At 45.6% G+C, this 19,669-nt stretch overlaps 1 protein-coding gene across 1 annotated transcript in view; it reads right to left on the bottom strand.

Annotated features, from left to right (window-relative positions):
- Positions 1 to 19,669, bottom strand: part of CNKSR1 (connector enhancer of kinase suppressor of Ras 1) — a 34,080-nt gene extending 14,411 nt beyond the window's left edge. Inside the window, exons 1-11 of the mRNA XM_020803235.3 lie at positions 19,493 to 19,669; positions 17,096 to 17,253; positions 16,254 to 16,456; positions 14,064 to 14,148; positions 8,746 to 8,787; positions 7,957 to 8,076; positions 6,986 to 7,045; positions 5,941 to 6,009; positions 3,761 to 3,889; positions 2,956 to 3,044; positions 48 to 181 (exon numbers count right to left, since the gene is read on the bottom strand). Coding sequence (XP_020658894.3) covers positions 48 to 181; positions 2,956 to 3,044; positions 3,761 to 3,889; positions 5,941 to 6,009; positions 6,986 to 7,045; positions 7,957 to 8,076; positions 8,746 to 8,787; positions 14,064 to 14,148; positions 16,254 to 16,456; positions 17,096 to 17,253; positions 19,493 to 19,544 — 1,141 coding nt within the window. The 5' untranslated portion in view covers positions 19,545 to 19,669. The remainder of the gene's footprint in view (positions 1 to 47; positions 182 to 2,955; positions 3,045 to 3,760; positions 3,890 to 5,940; positions 6,010 to 6,985; positions 7,046 to 7,956; positions 8,077 to 8,745; positions 8,788 to 14,063; positions 14,149 to 16,253; positions 16,457 to 17,095; positions 17,254 to 19,492) is intronic.

Genomic DNA, 19,669 nt, shown 5'->3' with positions numbered 1-19,669 from the left:
GGCAATTTTGCAGTTCTGCACTAGAGACCCAACTTCCAGATCTTTACCTGACCCAGAGAGGCGCTCTTGGAGGTCACTGGTACTGCCAGGCGAGTGCCATGGGCCAGTGCCTTCCTGCTCCTCTTCATCAGCAGGGAGATCTACAACAGAATCCAGGCGGCCATCCAGTTCTGCCATCAAACTTTGAGAGGAAGACAAACACAATCTTAGACTGGCAGTCTTTCAAAACAGCTGGGTTTTGTTTACTAGAAAGTCCACCTTCCAGATGTTGTCAAGCCCATCTCTACAGGGAGTACATTCTCAAGAAAGGTCAGTTAGACATGAAAACAAGAGCAAAAACACATCAGAGCTGGCTGATCTCCCCGCCTTCTGTACCACCACACCCGGAGAGATGTTAGATTTCTGCTTCAATCCCTTCCTCCACACTAAAGTTTGAGAAAATGACCTTTTTTGGACTACAGCTCAGGAAATCCCCTGGCCAGCATGGCAAGGGGATTCTGGGAGATGTAGTCCAAAAAAGTCACTTTCTGAAGGTGCCCAAAGATATTCTTCCTACCCATGAAAAATCTACGAGTGGATTGGCTAAAAGTCAACCCAAAATTCTTCTCTTTTTAAAATAGCTGCTATATAAACAAAAATGGGGCGGAGGAAGCTTTCAACCCAAACAACAGCAAAAAGGGCTTGAGGGATTAAGAGAGAGAGATCTTTCTTGTCATTTCGCCAGAGGATGGGAAGATTCAGCAGAAGACAGCACCCTTGAGAAGTTCAGATGTTGCTTTTCTTTGAGTAACAAGAAGGGAGAAGGTCACTGATTTTTCAAGAGATACTCCATCTGCTGATTGAACCAGAGAGGGTCCCGCCTCTCCCTGGGCAGGTTCCAACACAGCCTTTCCCACTGAAAGTATGAGTAAAGTGTGACATAATCACTACTGCATGCCTTGCATATTTTCTTAAAACTCTGCAAGTCACTTCTTCAGAACACAAGAGTTTTCAAGCACAGGACAGGGGTCAGTGAGGGCATAAATGCTGAGACCAGTTTGTGGGACATTTATACACCTTGCCCTCCAGCTCTCTAAGATGTGGGGAAGACGAGGCCCACAGGAAGTGACAAGTGGCCCAAGCATTAGGCAGAGTGAGGCAGCCCCCCCTGCAGCTTCTTATCTGTGATGTCATGAAAGGGCAGCAAATGCTTTCTTAAGAGCAGAAGAAGAGCCGTGCAGGATCAGTCCAAATTTAGGCCTATCTAATCAAATACAGTGGTGCCTTGACCACTGGTGCTTCCTTGGCTGGAAAGCACCAAACACCGCTTTGTCCGAAAAATGAACTGGCACAAATCATCACACTGGCACCTCTAGTAGCCACTGATGGCCCCCCCGCCCTCCACAAATTTGCCCAATCCCTTATCTAAAGTAGTCCACATTGTTGACCCTCATTATCCAATGCCACTATTTGCCTATGTGCTTCATGAAGAAAACACTGGCTGAAATGTTATGTGTTTATATCACAAAACCTTTCCTGTTAATTACCTGCCAGCAGAACTCAGTCGGCATAAATCTCAGGCACGAATGGCTCAACCAAGAAGTCAGTGTAGGTATTTTCTGTTGGGTGCCAAGCACTGGGACTCTACAAATAACCACAAATGCCTATGCTGACTTCTTAACTTGGATGTGTAGTCCACCGTGCACTTTGGTAGGAGAGGAGGCACCACCAATAACAGAGGAAAATACTGAAAGCCTTTCCGAGAGAATGGAATGAAAATGAAAATGCCACTTATTTGGTGCAAAGGTTTTTAAGACGAGGAGCAAAAGAAGGAAACGCTGTTCGACAGAGGCTGGTGTCCCTACTTTCAAGCGGTTTTGAGACTGTGAATGCATTACACATGAGTAGAAGGCACGGCAATCGAATTTAGAAGCCCTGCCAGGGAATAATAATATAAGGAGCATGATCGTTCATAGAAAACAATACTTACAATGGTTTTTTTAAAAAAATCACCACCTATAGCAGATCTACACAGATGATAATGCCAATATGTAACAGCTTTCTTCAAGCGACTAGTCTCCAGATGTGTTTGACTGAAACTCTCATCATCCTCTGCAAACATACAACTGCCTGGCCACTACCGTGTGCGCACTGCCCCATTCCTCAACACCCTAGGGTCTCCTGTCACAAAAAATCCTAAGGATGCTGCTGAGAAGCAAGACATATTGGGGAGTGCATGGCCCGTTTTGCAGCAGAATCACACTCCCAGTAAGCTGCTGAGAGTGTAACTCTGCAGGAAGACGACGGGTGCTCCCCGCGCACCACGCTTTGCAACAGAATCAACGATGGTCACAATGAAAGATGATGGCAAGAGCAAGAGGGTACAGGGATCTCCAAGAGCTATTAAGGAGCAATGCAGCCATCACTACTGCAAAATGCATGCCCTCCACTTACAACGGGTCTCCTGCGCTCTTGTTCCCAATATCTCGGCAAGCCCGGCGTTGACAATCAAAGGACTGACCATACAAGTTCTTACACACAAATATTTCAGCAACAGAAGAATCTGCCACATCGCTAGGCTAGAAAAGGACTTTTTTTTCCCTTGCCCAGCAGTATATCTTTCGTCCAAATCAAGGCCAGCTCCAAGCCTGTTTCCTCTTCCTGCCACAAGCAAACCATAAGCGGTCTCAGCCCAAAGCTGTTCTCCCAGTGTGACCACCGTCCTGGAGGCAAAAATATAATATTTTCCCTAACGTAATACAGTATTACTCAGGCTGGCTCCTCAATATCCGTTGCACTATCACTCTCCAAAGGCCCTCCCCAGGATATACTGGGTGGGGGGATTACGGGAATTTCAGTCCAGCACTTCTGGAGGGCAGGAGGTCAGGGAAAGTTGGCGTAATCCTTCAACACCCCTGTCGTAACTCCAGCTAGGCATGAAAACAGAAAAGGCAGAACAGATTATGGATTCCTAACCTGGAAGTTGGGGAGGCAGCAGAACTTGTCGGGGAGTCATCACTCTTCGGGCTTACGGGTTCCAAAGCACTGGAGGAACTGGCCGGTGTCTAAGAAGCAAACAGACAAAGCGGTGTACCTGTTCCAGGTAAGAAGCAGTGCCTCACTGTGGCTCCCATACATGGTGGAGGTGATGCTTTCAGCTTGCCGCTGAGTCAGAAATGAAACCCCAAGCGAGTCGGAAACGAGAGCAGGGAGTGGCACCACCAGATTAGTCACTGGGCTATTTGGAAAAGTGGGAAGAGCTTCTTCATTTCTCTTCTCTTGGAGAGTTTCTGAAGCTCCAGACCTGCTTTATTGACAACCCATGTGTACCCACGAAATGGTTGCCTATGGCGGCCAGCGCTCTCCCTCTGCTTGGTGATAGGAATGACTTAGCAATGGAAGATAAGACTGACAAGAGGTGCTCAGGCCAATGTCCCACTTGTGTTGAAGGGAAGGGACTGCCGGTCACCCATTCAACGGTGCCCAATCCACATACACATTCCACATGATGAGCCCATCAGGATTCTGTCTCAAGCCCTCTGGGAAGGCTGGCCTTTGTGTGGAAGCACCTTCTTGCAGAACTTTTAAGAGCTACAATTAGGGACTACATCACCCATGAACCACACAGCCAACAGTGGGCACCACGAGCATCAAGTAGGCCTAATTATGCTGGGCACAGATTCCATCACCCAGATACACAAACATCCACAATATGGGAATTGTAGGGCAAGATACATGGAGAACCGCAATCTAAGATAAGACTGCTTCAGGTGTGGCTTACCTGTTGCTGAGCTGGCGATGGTGGGGGGCTAGAGGACTCTAAAAACACAAGCGGGACCTTCTTCAGCACCAGAGTGACCGGATTTGACTCAAGAAGTTTCTTCACCAGATTCATCCGGGTCCAGCCCACCTGCAGATTGTCTTTACATTACTCCTACTTCTTCTTCCTTTTATAAACATTCATTTTACATTTGGCATTTTTTTTTTCAATTGATCTTCCTTGCTTTTAGCAACTCCCTGGCTGCTGAGGAAAGGGCTTTTATTGGTTTGTGCCTGCAAACCTGACGTGTTTCTTTACCGATGTGTCTTTAAAACAGCTTTCCATTGGATGGCTCTTTAACGGTACAATGTATTCCTCTAAGTTTTAATATTATAATTTCCCGTGCTTTAACTGGTGTTTCTTAAATTCTGATTCTGAGCCATCCTGAAACCCACCCAGTTGGGATATAAAATGAAGTAAATACATGAACGAGAATCATTTCCCTATAGCATTAACTTGGGTTAAAAAAAAGATAATGTGTTTTGGATCAAGATTTTGGCAGTCCTATAGAAAGATGGTTTTAATGGGCTCTCCTGTTTGAATGGCCTCAGCTTCTTACCCACTGTTAACATGGTGCATGCAGTTGCCCTTTCCTGCTGGTTCCTTCTTCATATTTTATTTTTATGTAAAATAGTTTTACCTTGCCTTTCTGGTAAAAGAAAAGGTCCCAGGGCAGCTTACATAATTAAAAAGGCAATATTTAAAAGCTAAAAACAGTATCTTAAAAAGAGCTGAATAAAAAGTTTTTAAACAAAATGTCAGATAAAAACATTACTAAGATTGAAAAGCAACAAAAATACAAAGCATCCCATTTAAACATCCCTCTTAGGCAGCCGGTCACTAAACCTGCCTTGAAGACAAAGGCCTTCAGCCTCCTTTCCCTCCTTCTCATGCCCAGAAACTGCAGGTAAACACAAGAAACAACAAGCAGAAAGAGGAAGAGGGCTAGGATACTCTGGGACTTGGTAAATGAACCCTGTTCTGAAATGTGGGTGCTGCCAGGAGCCCCCAAACACCACCTCTTGTAGGAATATAAACAATAATCATGTGCTGTCAAGTCAAATCTGATAATGGTGACCCTTTTCAGAGTTTACCAGGTAGAGAGTCTACTCAGGAGTGCTTTACCCTTCCCTTCCTCTAGGGGGCAACCTTGGGACTGTGCAGCTTGCCCAAGGCCACACAGGCTGGTTCTTCTGAGATGCACAGCGGGGAATTGAACTTCCAACCTCTGGCCCTGCAGCCAAATGAGCTAGAGTGCCTAAGAAAACGTATAGCACAGAAAAATAAACACTCATGCTATCACTGGAGCACTGGACAGTTCACTTACAAAAATAGGAGATTTTGCATATAACTCCCATTTATGGAATTTTGTGGAAATATTAACCAACACCCCCAGTGGTATAACCTTTGTGTTTGGTTATAGCTTCTTAAAACAGTTGATGTGTTTACAGCTGGAGGCAAGCTGAAGAACTGTGGCTAAGCACTGGTGGCTGCTGCTTAGGCAATCCACCTCCAGTTAAAAATGAAAGGCCTTCAGGTAGCAGAGCTCAGAAGGATCTTTCCCGAAGCCCTTGGAGGGCCACGGTTGGCCTAAAGTGATTCAATACTTCCAAATGTATGTTCCACCTTCAATTTGGAGTCAGTAAGGCGAAAAAAAGTTAGCTAGCATGTAAACCAAGTTAGTGAGACACAGAAAGCAGGAACTGGCAATTTTTTTTTTAAAAAGTTAAAATATAGCTTGGCAATGCCTTCTCCTTGGAAACTGAAGGAAACTCAACTCTGTCCTGAAAGATAAACAAACTGCCCATCCATAGCTGCTTTTAAGGGTCTTTAAAAACAAAACTGTTCTTTCTGGCTTCTGACTGAAGTTCTACAATATTTGCTGCTGTTAGGTATTTGGAACTGTATTATATTTCTACATTAAAAGTGCTTTTGTATTTGGTTAAGATAATGAATTTTACTGATCATATACTGTAATCTGCCTGGGTATGAACAAAGCCTTAAAAGGCGGCTAAGAAAGATATCAAATACATGAGGTATATTGGCTTTATTTGGCTAGGGACCTCTGCTCTAGCTAACTTAAGTGAATCCTGCCCAAGTCAACGGCAAGGCAGATAAACAAAGAAGAGGTCCATACTTACCACCACCTGATTGTTGACTTGCACTATTTCATCTCCGGGGAGGACTTTGCTGGAGAGTTCATCCAGGGACTGGAATGGAAGTCAACGAACGGACACACACAGAGAACAACATTAAAGTCAAAACTCTTCTTGCTTGGAGGGATAAAGAGGCAATGTGGATACCTGTGCCGTTGGCAGAGCCCAAGTAAGGAGCTTTCTGGACAGTGAAAGTCGGACTGGCAGGGGGGTAAGCTGGAGGGGATTAAGTATTAACTTCAAGCGCTGACCTTTAGAGTAATTCCAGCTCAATAAAGGATGCCGAGTGAATGAAGGAACTAGCTGTGCTGAGAAGCCCAGGAGAGGGGGGAAAAGTGTTGGCCGCGTCTGGCGGTGACGACGCAGAGGCACCACCGGGGCTGGGGAGACGACAGCCAAGCAGGTGGGCCGGGCCACATGCCTCTCAACCATTCGACAGTGAAATATGAGCTCCCTTTCCTTGCCGGACTCAGCTGGCTTCACTGGAGAGCTTGGAAATGTTACTTTTAGGGACTATCGCTCCCAGAATCCCTTAGACAGTTCAGTTACTGGAGAAATTCTGGGAGAGAAGGTCCAGAGGAGTCACTGTTCCGAGTTCTGCTTCCTTGGTTGGGTCCTTTCAGAGACACGAATCGCTGCCGTTCGTAAGACTGCCATTCACATCACAGGGATTTTTGGCAAGTCTTTGAGTTTGAGTCTTTGGGACTAAGTTCCAAACCCCAAGTCTTGAGTCCTTACTAAAAATAAACTTTTTCCCCCCCCAGAAAAAAGAGAGAGGAGGTGGGTGGGTTCTGAGTCGCGACTCAAGCCCAAGTCATTGACAAACACACCCCAGTTGAATCTGAGTCAAGTTGCTGGTGTGACTTAAGTCCAACTTAAGTCCAAGTTGCTTGGTGTGACTTAAGTCCAACAGCGAGTCCCGCACGTTGAGTCCCCATCCCTGGTTCATATTCCCTTCCCTTCCTAGAGGAACACATTTGAGAAGAAGAGCCGAAGCCCCACAGAAGCTCTTTTCCCTCATCCTACTCACCTGTGGGGCAGTTCCGGATATGAAATGGAGACAGGATGGGGAGGACTTGATCTCAATGCCCTGGAGAGAGAGAGAGAGAGAGAGAAAATTTAGGAGAGGGCCTTCTCAGAGCAAACTCTGGCTTGGGAAAGGTTGGGGAGGTGGCACCAGGCTTCCACGACGGAGCACTTCCTTGGCAGCCAGGGTGTGTTCGGTTCCCAGCCTCTCCAGTTAAGAGACCGAGGCTTCAGATAACGAGAAGGACTCTGTGCCAGTATATCACCAGTCAAAGTGTACAGGACGAGACGAGGTAGACCAACCGTCCGATTCCGTATGAACTTAGTAAAGTTACTTTTGGGAACAACGACACTTCCAGAATTTACTGGGAGATGTCGTACAGAAAAGGAACTTTTCCAAACTGTGCCTCAATCATGGGCAGAGGGAAAACAATATCCAGGAAGACATGGCATCATCATACCAACATTCTTTGCAATAAGAAAACATCGCTTACATATACATAGGCAAACATGATCCAGCTTATACGCACGTAGAGGTGGTATTATTTATTGACTGACTCTTCGTTCTGTGGCAGAGCATGTGTTTGGCAGGCCGAATGGCTCATGTTCAACCCTCAGCATCTCCAGGCAAGACTGGGGGGGGGGGGAATCCCCTCTCTGAAACTCCAAGAGTCACTGTCAGTCAGCAGGGATAGCAGTGAGCAAGATGGACAGATGGTATGACTCAGAATAAGGCAGACTCAGTTTATAAATGCATCACACACGGAGGACATGCACCGATCTTCCTGGTTTTCCATTTCTGCCCCCAACAGCCTCCACTGCATGCTTGCCAAATGCACTCACCGGATTACCGTGAGTGTCCTCCCCCTCATTTCCTCCTCCTACTTCCCAGCTTTTCTTTCCGGCTTTCTGCCTACAATGACCTTGCTCCTCCCTCCCCCCCCAAAAAAAACCACACCCCAGTGTGAGGCTCACCAAACTGTCTTCTGGGCCTGTTGGGACGAGCTCCACCGTCTCCAAAACAGCACTTTGATTCAGGAGATCGGCTGGACTGTAAGTCAAGATTTGTGTACAGATCCCAGAGATGTACCTCCCCTGCAGAGTGGAAAGAGCAAAGGCACGTTTCCTTAAAAGACGACGGATGGATTTGGCCCCGGACGACAAAAGATTGCAACAACGGCTCAGCCAGGATTGGCTGAACTGAGGGTGTCGTGGATGGAGTGTGTCTGCTAAGTAGAGTGCAAGGGGGTATCCAGGAACCTCGTAAGTCCTCGAGAGATTTCCTCCAGCACAGATACTTGTGCAAGAGGGAGATCACCTCTTATTGCACTTCTTGTGCAACAGAGCAGAACACACTTGCTGCTTATTCACAGTCTTTGTATGGTGCATAATTTTATAAACCAGCCATCCATTTCCATAGCTAGACTGCTCACTTTTTTTCCTAACTTTGTGGCTCAGGGCTCATTTTAAAAGGTTCTTCCAAAGACCACACACAACCTTAACTTGCTCTGCCATGTTCACAGGGCTGGCCACAGCGACAAAAAGTCAACACTTGCCGAGTTTCGTAACTCAGTAGGGACCACAGCCAAAAACTCCCAAGTCCCAACAACTTGGAACTATTGGCTTCCAAATGCTTAGATGAAGACGGGGGACTCTTGCAAGGGGAAAATGTCAAGAAAGTAAACAGAAGACCACAAGCTCAAAAGTTAGGTCCTGCTGTTTCTTCTCTTCCCATATCAGAGACTGGTAGACTGCAATACTTACAATTAGCAGGATCCGATCCTCCCTCTCAGACACGGTGCAGTCCTACAAGATCAAAGACAAGGAAAGATACACTGACATGGGCCAAAGCAAGGAATGTCAAATAAATGGCAGGCAAAGGTGGAACAGAGAAAGGGAAATTATGGTGCAACCACGTTGACAAATAATGTGGGAAATCTTCCAGGATTTGAACGGTCTGGTTCACCTTGTTTACTGTTGACTACATGACATAAAGGTCAGTGTGAATCAGTCTGGCATTCCCCTCATCTGTAGTTCTTTCCTCCCTGTCTGGGGCTCCTACTTTTTTGGAATGGAATGCTTTAGCATCGGTTCAGGCGGTGTGATTGCTTGAGCCGGTGTGGAGGGTTGGTAGCTGTTTTATTTGAAGCCGTTCCACCTGGCTCCAGCAACAGGGAGAGAAGCAGGGAAACTGGTTGCTCTTTTGATTCCTCTCCTCCCCACTCCTGGTGTCTGGGTCTGCTGTCATCTTCCCTTTCCTTCCTCCATCCCTTTCTTTTAAAGGCTCAGCAATCTAGTGTGGAGACAGCTAGGTGATCAAAGGGGGAAAACAGTAAAGGAATTGGCAGAGAGAGGAAGTTTTCAGATAACTCTGTTCTAACAGTGCTTCCTGCAAATCTGGGCATCTAGAGAAGAGCAGGGCTATTGGAAGAAGCTGAAAACTAGGCTGAAGTGAAAACTTCCTCCTATCTCTCTGCCAGTTCAATTTTTTCCTCTTTGTTCACCTAACTGGTGAACTAGGATAGCAAGCTTTTAAAAGAGAGAGAGAGAGAGAGAGAACATCCAAAACTAGATCTACTGGTGAGAGTTAGGAAAATAAGTGCGAGCACCTCCTGCCCTATTCATTTTCCTTTTTTTAACGAATAAACTTTTTCTTTCTTTTGGGGGACACCACCACATTCTCCTTCTCCCTCTTTCAGGGAGGTCTCTTGTCCGTGCCTCACCGGCAGAGTTGGTGGAAGATAATGCCGCTAGTTCCAAGTGCCAAAATGGCTCATGATGGCTCTGGCCCATCAACCAGTCTACTCCATTGCAACGTTTTAATCCAGTCCTGTTGTGTCTTCGATACCAGGCACAGGTAAGGGACATGTGGCCTGCCAAATGTCATTGCACTATAAGTCCCATCATCCCTTACCACTGGTTATGGCGGCTAAGGCTGCTGAGAGCTGTAATCCAACAATGTAAGTTATGTAACTCAAACCAAGGATCTTGTACCTTTTTCTTTTCTGCAAACGAAAGCCATGTGTGCTAGATTACACGCAGAGATACACAAATAGATGCACATGTTTACATGAATATATGCACACAACACCACTTATATATCGACGTCCCATTAAAAAGTGGTTGCCATACAGCAGGCACACTAAAAACCAGAGTAAACAGTCACAAGAAATCAAGTGGCTATGCATAAAATATCCACAGAACAATATACCTATAGTAACAGATAGAAACACAACCTCTCAATTTTCCGTCTTTCTCTGTACAGTGGTGCCTCACAAGACGATTGCCTTGCGGGACGATTAATCCGCAAGAGAATTGGTTTTTGCGATCGCTGTTGCGCTTCGCAAGACGATGTTTTCTATGGACGATTTTTGCAAGACAACGATTTTTCCATTAGAACGCATTAAATAGATTTCAATGCATTCCAATGGGGAACCGCATTTCGCAAGACGATGTTTTTGCAAGACAGCATTTTTCGCCAAACGAATTAACATCGTCTTGTGAGGCACCACTGTATAAATGAAGAAGTTTTCATGTCTTTACTTTTTTCTACAATGCAACACACACTTACTAATCCTCTTCCTTTTCTTTAACTACAACACTGTACTTTCCGGGGTCCTTGCTATCAAAATCCTCTCTCTCACACACCCTTCATTGTCATTTATTTGCTTTAATGCACTCTCTTCTCCTAGGGCTCATGTGCTCTCCCAAGAGAAACACTTATGATCAGGATTATGCAGCTCCCTGCAAAAATTCCTTCCTAGAAAGAGACACACATATAGAGATGTCATGAACACGCTTTCAGATAAATTACTTTTGAAAATCTTACCTACCAGGGCATATCGGAACAAGCGTTATCATCCGTACATTTCTTTCCCTTTGCTGGGTCTACGGTCCACTGATAATTTGGATTCCCGCAACTCAACCACCCAGCCCCAATTCCAATCTCAAAGCATGACTCACTGGATTATTTCTATAAAAGACAACACATGCACTCCCTCACTCTTTCCCTCCCAATTTTTTTTTACCTCCCTCTCCTCGTCCTCTCTCCTCCCAACCTCTCTCATCAGCTGTCACTTCCTTTCAGTTCATTTAAGTTCAGCTTTCGCCTATTCTGTTGACCAAGCCGGAGCCAGGGAGCTCAGCACCCCCCAGACCAAGTAGATGACTGATATCTTGTTACTTCATATGTGATGAAGAGATTCCATTTTTGTGTCACGTCACATGGCAGTTTCTCCATAACTCCGTGATTCAGTTCTGACCCCATAGCAAGCCATGATGAAGGAAGCTAAGATAGATTATTGCTGTTATTGATAATCATATTAGCAACAACAACTTTATAAAGCTGTGTCTTGCTTTTCTTTATATGCATTAATTCAAAGTTCTTTACACTGTGAGATCAATAACATACATATAAAAACTTACTTGTAGTTAGACTGATCTTATTGTGTTTCCCCGAAAATAAGACAGGGGTCTTATATTAATTTTTGCTCCAAAAACTCATTAGGGCTTATTTTCAGGGGATGTTTTATTTCACAGTTATGTCATCTTCTTCTAGTTGCTGCACAGTGGTGGAGGGAAGGGTTCCATTTAACTGGGGCTTATTTTTGGGATAGGGCTTATATTACGAGCATCCTGGAAAATAATACTAGGACTTATTTCCAGGTTAGGTCTTATTTTCGGGGAAACAGGGTATGTCCTATTTTACTGGGGACCGAGTTTGGAAAAATACCTTCTGGGGTTACAACTCTCAGGATGGGAGATTCTGACAGCTTTAGTTTTAAAAGAAGCTTTTTTCCAAGCTCTGCTTCTTGTAAGCACAAATTCTTCCAGGGAATTTCATTTTAGCTTCCAAACTGGAACATGCACACCAACCCACTCCTGAAGCTTTCTTGACCTCAGCTGTCCAATTAGGAAGACCAGCTAGGGTATAAACACAATTACTATGCCCAACTAGAGTAGACCCATAGAATAAAAGGAGTTTATAAAAGGGTTGACATCACATTGTCAAACCAGAGCACCAGTGTGGAGTAGCAAGTAAAATGCTGGATGAGGACTCAGGAGACCTGGGTTCAAATCCATCCTTGGTCATGGGAACTCACTGGGTTGACAGCAAACACTTGGGCATCTCACGTACCATAAAAACCCTACCAGGGTTGCCCTAAGTTGGAAGTAACTTGATGTCACACAGCAAAAACAAGTTGTTCAATAACTGGGAGCCACAAACCTTTGCTGATCTACTGAAAATTATCTTCTAACCGATCCCTATCTAAGATACCAACAGTGAAGCTCTACAAAGGGTGCCAGCACGGTCATGAGAAAGCAGATAGTGATCACTGATTAAGGGCTTTTTTTGCCATGCAAGTTTTCATCAGTATTAGATACAGTGGTGCCCCACTTGACGATTACCCTGTTAGACGATGAAACTGCTTGACAATGAGTTTTTTGCGATCGCTATAGCCGGTTTTAAATGCATTTCAATGGGGTTTTTTCCCGCTTGATGACAATTTCGCTTAACAGCGATTTTAATGGAAAGCATTATCGTCGTCAAGCGGGGCACCACTGTACCTAGCTTTTAACCAGCATAAATGTTCACTAGCATGACATATTTCAGGTACTCTCAAGTGGCAACCATAATTGCCAGTCGTCATCATCATTGAGCTGGACCATAAAGAAAGCTGACCGCCAAAGAATTGATGCTTTTGAATTGTGGTGCTGGAGGAGGCTCTTGAAGGGACGTGGTGGTGCTGTGGGCTAAACCGCAGAAGCCTCTGTACTGCAGGGTCAGAAGACCAGCAGTCATAAGATCGAATCCACGCGATGGAGTGAGCTCCCGTCGCTTGTCCCAGCTTCTGCCAACCTAGCCGTTCGAAAGCATGCAAATGTGAGTAGATAAATAGGTACCACCTCTGTGGGAAGGTAACAGCGTTCCGTGTCTAAGTCGCACTGGCCATGTGACTACGGAAACAGTCTATGGACAAAACACTGGCCCTATGGCTTGGAAACGGGGATGAGCACCGCCCCCTAAAGTTGAACACGACTGGACAAAAATTGTCAAGGGGAACCTTTACCTAGAAGACTCTTGAGAGTTCCCTGGACTGCAAGGAGATCAAACCTATCCATTCTAAAGGAAATCAACTCTGACTGCTCACTGGAAGGACAGATCCTGAAGCTGAGGCTCCAATACTTTGGCCATCTCATGAGAAGAGAAGACTCTCTGGAAAAGACCCTGATGTTGAGAAAATGTGAAGGCAAGAGGAGAAGGGGACGACAGAGGACGAGATGGCTGGACAGGGTCATCGAAGTGACCAATATGAATTTGACCCAACTCCGGGAGGCAGTGGAAGCCAGGAGGGCCTGGCGTGCTCTGGTCCGTGGGGTCACGAAGAGTCGGACAAGACTCAATGACTAAACAACAACAACAACATCATCATCTACAAGAGACACAGGATATCAGAAAACCTAGAATACACTTACCCTTAGAGGTATCACCTTTGATCCCCACCCCAGAACGTATGCATTCATTGATAAGTTCAATGAATGCATAAGTTCAGCCACACTTCATAATGCGTATCAGGGCAGGTTACAAAGCCATGCCCAATTCACCATACAAAATAAACCCTAAAGACCACCCTAGTCTCACACAACAGGATAAATTATACAAATGAACACCAATATAACCACAACCACAGAGAGGCAACAAAGCAGAAAAGGATAACAGATGTCTCTCCATAAAAAGTAAAAATGGCAAATAAGGTGAAATAAGGTGTTAGATTTCAGCTCCCATCAGCCTGAGGCAAACTCATCAGAATCTAGAAAAATTAGTGGTCAAGGAGGATAAGAATGGCAGTCCAATGTCCTCTGGAGCAGTGGTCCCCAACCTTGGGCCTCCAGATGTTCTTGGACTTCAACTCCCAGAAATCCTGGCCAGCAGAGGTGGTGGTGAAGGCTTCTGGGAGTTGAAGTCCAAGAACATCTGGAGGCCCAAGGTTGGGGACCACTGCTCTGGAGAACCATCTCCTAGTTCAGTGCCAAAGAGATGGGATTCTGCAGCTAGACTCCCCATCACAGAGATGACTTACCTTTTGCACCAGCTCGGCTAGATCTCCACAGAGCCAAATGATATCTCGGCTTGCTGAATAGTCATGCAAGTGGGAAAAGAGATACCTGTAAGAAGAGAGCAGTTAAGTCCTCCCAGGAAATATTCCTCCAGATATTGTGCTACAATGAAAACTGGCAAAACCACAGCTTTGGGATTCTGGGCATTGCATTCTGGGCGTTGCAGTCCCAGGCAATAATTCCTCCAAGCTCTGGGCAAAACTGAAACAATCAACAAATATTGGGCCAGTGTACACAGGGCAAAACCCGAGATCACGAAGAACTCTTGACCTGCATGGATTCAGCAGGATTCCGCTAGAAAACTGGTATTCACAGATCAAATAAAAAAAGAAATCCACCCTGCTTTGGGACTGTTGTATAAAGATGCTCATGGATATAGCTGGATCCAAAAACAGTGAATTAGCCAGCTTCCTATTGACTCACCACTGACCAAATGTAATCACACACCCATAGCAGGCGGAAACATATGGAGCTTTCAGGTATGCATAAGAGAAATCAGGCGAGTTTCCACAGCTAATCGATGAGGTGCCAAGCATGTGACACGAGACCTGCACTCCATCGATTAGCAGCTTCAGCTTCCACTGTTCCTCCTGTACACGCATTGAAGCCCTAATAGAATTCGCCTAGGATGGCGATATGTCCAACTTTACAAAGGGCAGTTTTCTATTTCAAGGGCTCTCCAGGACATGCCTTTATTTGAAGGTGTCCCGTTTCTGAAGGACTATCCTGTCCAAGCCCAGTTTTAAAAATAACCATAAGGAGGGAGAGCAGAGGCCTTGATGTTGTCCATCCACAGTGACTATTGGGTCCAAAAACCGCCAGGCAGGCCTGCAGGTCTCCTAAAGACAGTCTTCCTCATCGTGGTGACATTAACTGCTATTTTAATGTGATAATTATTTTTGAAGTCTTAATTTATGCCTATAAATTAACACACAAAAATGTTTCCTCCTCTTTAGGGGATAAGTATATTTTTGAGGGGGCAATGCATAAATGGGCCACTCTACAGATACCCAATGCAAAGTTGACTATGGCTTTCCATGCCAAGCTTTGTATATAGGTATAGCGCATTGCATTTTTGCACTGCATTGTATTGTATTGTATTCTGCTGTGACACCATGGATTGTTGTGCTTCCTACAATTTTTTTACATTTGGAAACATTGAGCTGGTTGAGTCATAATGCTTTACAATCATTTTAATATTTAAAGGAGGGAAGCGTAGACAAGTCTTACGTTTCTACGCCACGGTGCTGTTAGGGCAGGACTTTGGGGACACAAGGGGCGAGGCAGTCAGAGAGAAGTTATACTTTGAGAGGACAACTGCCCGAATCCCCAGGCTGTGCTGGCTGGGGAATTCTGGAAGTTGCCAACCGAATAAAATATCTTATCTAAGCGGTGTCCCAAATGTAGCCAAGTGGGTGTCGTGCATGTTGAAATCAGCCTAATCGTTGTGCATGACAACCTAAAGCAAGGTTGTGCAAAGTTCAGCTCTCTGGATTCCTTTAGACTCAAGTTACGGGTACAGTGGTGCCTCGCAAGATGAGCGCTTCGTAAAACGCCGAAATCGCATCACGATGAAGTTTTTGCAATCGCAAAAGTGATCGCATAATGATGTTTCCTATGGGGTTTTTTCGCTTTGCAATGATCGGTTCCCTGTTTCGCTAACCGATTATCGCAAAACGAAGATTTTCGCACAGCTGATTGCCGGTTTCAAAATGGCCACTGGGTTAAAAAAAATGGCCGCCCGCTTTTTTCTGGGATGGATTCCTCGCTGCACGGGCAGCAAAAATGGCTGCGCTATGGAGGATCTTCGCTGGACGGTAAGTTTGAAGCCCATAGGAACGCATTGAAGGGGTTTCAATGCGTTTCTGTGGGCATTTTAAAATCGCTTTACGATGTTTTCGTTCTACAGTGATTTCACTGGAATGAATTAACATCGTAATGCGAGGCACCACTGTACTCCACATCACCAGTTACAACGACCAGGGCTGATGGGCGTTGTAGTCCAACAACATCCCAAGAGCGACACTTTCACCATCCTTTGCTTAAAGGGGAAAGCTTCATGAGAGAAGGCTAAAGTCTCATATTTACCTACTCTGCACCACTGCCCCCTCCACCCTCCAGAGGGGATAATATTATCTATAATATCAAAATACCTGTTGAGCCATAAGAAGAGACCTTTGGCCGCACCAATGAGCTCCACAATGCAGGCGAGGAGGTCGGAGGGAGGCTTGTCAACAGCGTCTCCGTTGTAGGTGCTGACCTTTCTGCGGCTCAGGATGAAAGCCTGTATTGTCTGAACAACGCCTTGCAGCTTCTCTGTGAGTGTCCGCAGGCTTGACGTCGACAGCTCGTAGTTCTAACGAGAGGTGAAAAAGCCAAGACAGCTCTGTAAAGCAGATTCAAAAAAAATCTATACTGTGATGATAATTTTATCAGGCCAATTCAAAAGTCAGAGGCGAAAAAAATCTGCATAAGCTTTTGGTAACTCCGGATGGCTGCATCAGGCATGATATTACAAAAAGCCAGAGTGACGACAGGGAAGAGAACTACTATAATCTTAAAGTCACGTAGCCTGCATGCCAAGGGAAGGTCTGCACACTTTCAAACGGGGCTTATCAGGGATCAGAATTCATCCTGAACGGCCCCATGTTTTCTGGAAACAGGAGAAGGCAATAAACTTTGATCTTCATTTGAAAATGCAAACCAATGCATTTGAAGACCCAAAATTAGCTCCCTCCAGTATAATGTTCACAGAACCCTTTCTTGAATTCATGACTCTCTAGATGTTGATGAACAATGACTCCCCTCATCCTGCACCATTAACAAAGCTGTCTGGGGCTGACGGGAATTGCACAGCAATAACAATGGTATGGAAATCCCAGATTCCCCATTCTGCAAGGGAAGTAGGAGGGGGACCCACTACAGATGCACCAGAAAAATGCCTCTGGGCTCTGGAAAGCATCTCCTAGGATGTTTTTTACAGATATGAACTCACCAACACACAGAGTTGTTCCACAGCTTCCAGGAGGAGCTCCTGATGGCCAACACGTCTCATGCCCAGATCATCTAAGTCCCGGAAAGACAGCCGAAGAAGCTCCTTCCCATTCAGACCCCATGACTCAAATGGGTAATCTTGTAATGCCAGATCCAGTCCTAAAAGATATGGATGGGGAACATTGCATGTCTTTTCTTTATGAAACTGGAGCCCTGGATTGGTGGAATCGCCTATCCTTGGCATGCAGCCGTTCCCAATTTTAATCCTGAATATGGTGGGCTGCTCCTCCAAAATGTGTTTGTTTATGCTTTGTCCTTCTCGTTTCACCACTTGTGGGTGTTGTTGCTATGCCACAGGTGATGCAAAAGACCTTTGCCTAAGATCCATTGCTACTGAATGGGGACAGAACTAGGTTAGCCAGGTCTAAAGGTTGACTCAGTAGAAGGCAACTATGTAGAAAGAGAAGTTAGGCTACTGACATTCTATCACACTGCCCTGCAGCTACTAGCCTTTCAACATTTTCAGATAAGGATATTTTTCAGTTATTATTTGAAAGACTCATGTATGAACCTGACCAGATCTTCTGATGCTCCACAGCCTTGATTTCACTGATGCTGCTGTGATAAACTAGGTCAACAGATTTCAGAGATATAGCCTTTTTGCCGGTATCCCCATAGGCTGCCTTTTTCCCAATAAAGGAGGCTTGCAACATTGAAAGAACAGAATTAAAATCAGAATGAATTAAACAAAAGAAAAACCCAAAAAACAGCAACCGTTAAATTGTGCACTAATTGAAATACCATTAAATAAATAAAAGCAACATTGACATCTAAACAGTGACATCTAAACATTAAAAACTATCTTAAGTTTTAGATGTCAATGTCATTAGGCCCATGCTGTACAAGACAGACTCAACAGCTGTGCCAGCATCACTGCTGGTATGACTGACCACAGTCCAGAAGCAAGATTTTAGGTGTGCCCAATTCCCATATATGCACACAGTCACCCTTTGGGCCTTGCAAACAAACACAGTGTTCACAGCACATGGTACATTAACATCAGTTATTCTCTTCTAGATTTCAGATCACACTTTGCACAGCTACAAAAGGTGGCAACCTGTAGCATCTCATACTTAACTTTTGAAATGTTATGTGCTTATATCCTACTTTCTTCCCAGTTGAGAACCCAAAAAAGCCCATAAATTCAACTTTGGGAGAGGTTTTTGACTAAATACATGGGGTGTCAAGATGTCAGATACCCTGAAAACCTAGTTTACGAAACCAAAGGTAGTTCAGCATCAAACAGTTCTCCACAGAGACTTGATAACTTACTCTGTTCTGCTGAACATGACATCAGTAGAACAAAAACTAAACCTGCAAGCAAATGGAGGTTCAGAAGATGTGGCTGAACTTTTTCCCCATCTGCTCCCCACACCAGCTTCCAATTTCCTATTCTATTCCTTTGGTTGTAAATACGCAGAGAACACTGCTGTATTAAGGACTCAAAAGCAGGGCAGAAGAAGGAAAAGGGGGGACATGATCGCTACTCTCACAGTCTTTTACTTGACACCGGGAAGGCTCCGATGTGTTGTGGCAAAATCACAAACTATTTGGGAAACTGACTTCTCCTTAAACCCCATTGGCCCGGCTGTAATCCCAGTCCTGTCACCAAAGCAAACCCCGCCCAGCCTAGGAATGCATTGAATTCCTGTGTAGGCAAAGGGAAGCCGGGCTGGTTCGCTGGAGCTCCCACCTTCCCTGGCATACCTGCAGCTTTAACCCTGCCGGTCCTGCCTTCTAGTGCCAAGCAGAGCTATGGAGAAGGGGTGCCCAGTAGCCAGCTGTGCGTCCCTACAGCAAAAGTGGGAAACTTTGTCTGCCCAGATGTTGGGCAGCAGAACTTGGGCAGGTTGCTTTTATTTTATTTTATTATTATTATTCTTTTTGGACAACAACCAGCAGAACCCCCTGCCAGCACGGTCCAAAAATAGTAGCCCACCTGAGCACTGTTTTGAATGGTTAACCCCCACCATACCCCACGGGCCATACTGGAGGGGACAGATGGGAAGGCCGCTTAGTGGGTTTAGGTATCTCCCAGCCAGAGGTTGGGGGTTCGATTCCCCACTGCGCCTCCTGGACAGCAGCTGGCCTCCATGATCCACAACATTGCTTCCATCTCTTCCATAATATTATTATTGTAAAGATAATAATAAACTTCTAGCAGTTTTAGCCCGCCAGTCCCCCCTCTGCCCTCCAACCTGGAGGAGGAAGACTCCCCAGTGTGTGTGTGTATGTGTGTCCTCCGTCCCTCCCCGGAAACCCCCACACCTGTCCGACCTGAGCCTAAGACGCCTCTTCTGAAGTCTAGCTCTCCCCACCAACTCCCTTCTCCTCTCACCTCTCATCCAGGCCGCCACCGCCATCGGATCCCAGGCAGCGATGGGCTCCATGGCAGATGGGAGCCCCCCCTCTCCCCGGGTTCGGTCCCTGTTCGCTCCTCCTGCTTCCGCGTCAGGGGAGCTGGCGGGCGAAACCTGGGACGCACCTGCGGGTTCCACCCGATCAGCCCGGCTCC

The sequence above is a fragment of the Pogona vitticeps genome, chromosome 9 (genome assembly GCF_051106095.1).
Source record: "Pogona vitticeps strain Pit_001003342236 chromosome 9, PviZW2.1, whole genome shotgun sequence".
NCBI lineage: Eukaryota > Metazoa > Chordata > Lepidosauria > Squamata > Agamidae > Pogona > Pogona vitticeps.
Note: the sequence above shows the minus strand (reverse complement) of the source record. Positions and strands in the feature narration are given on the sequence as shown.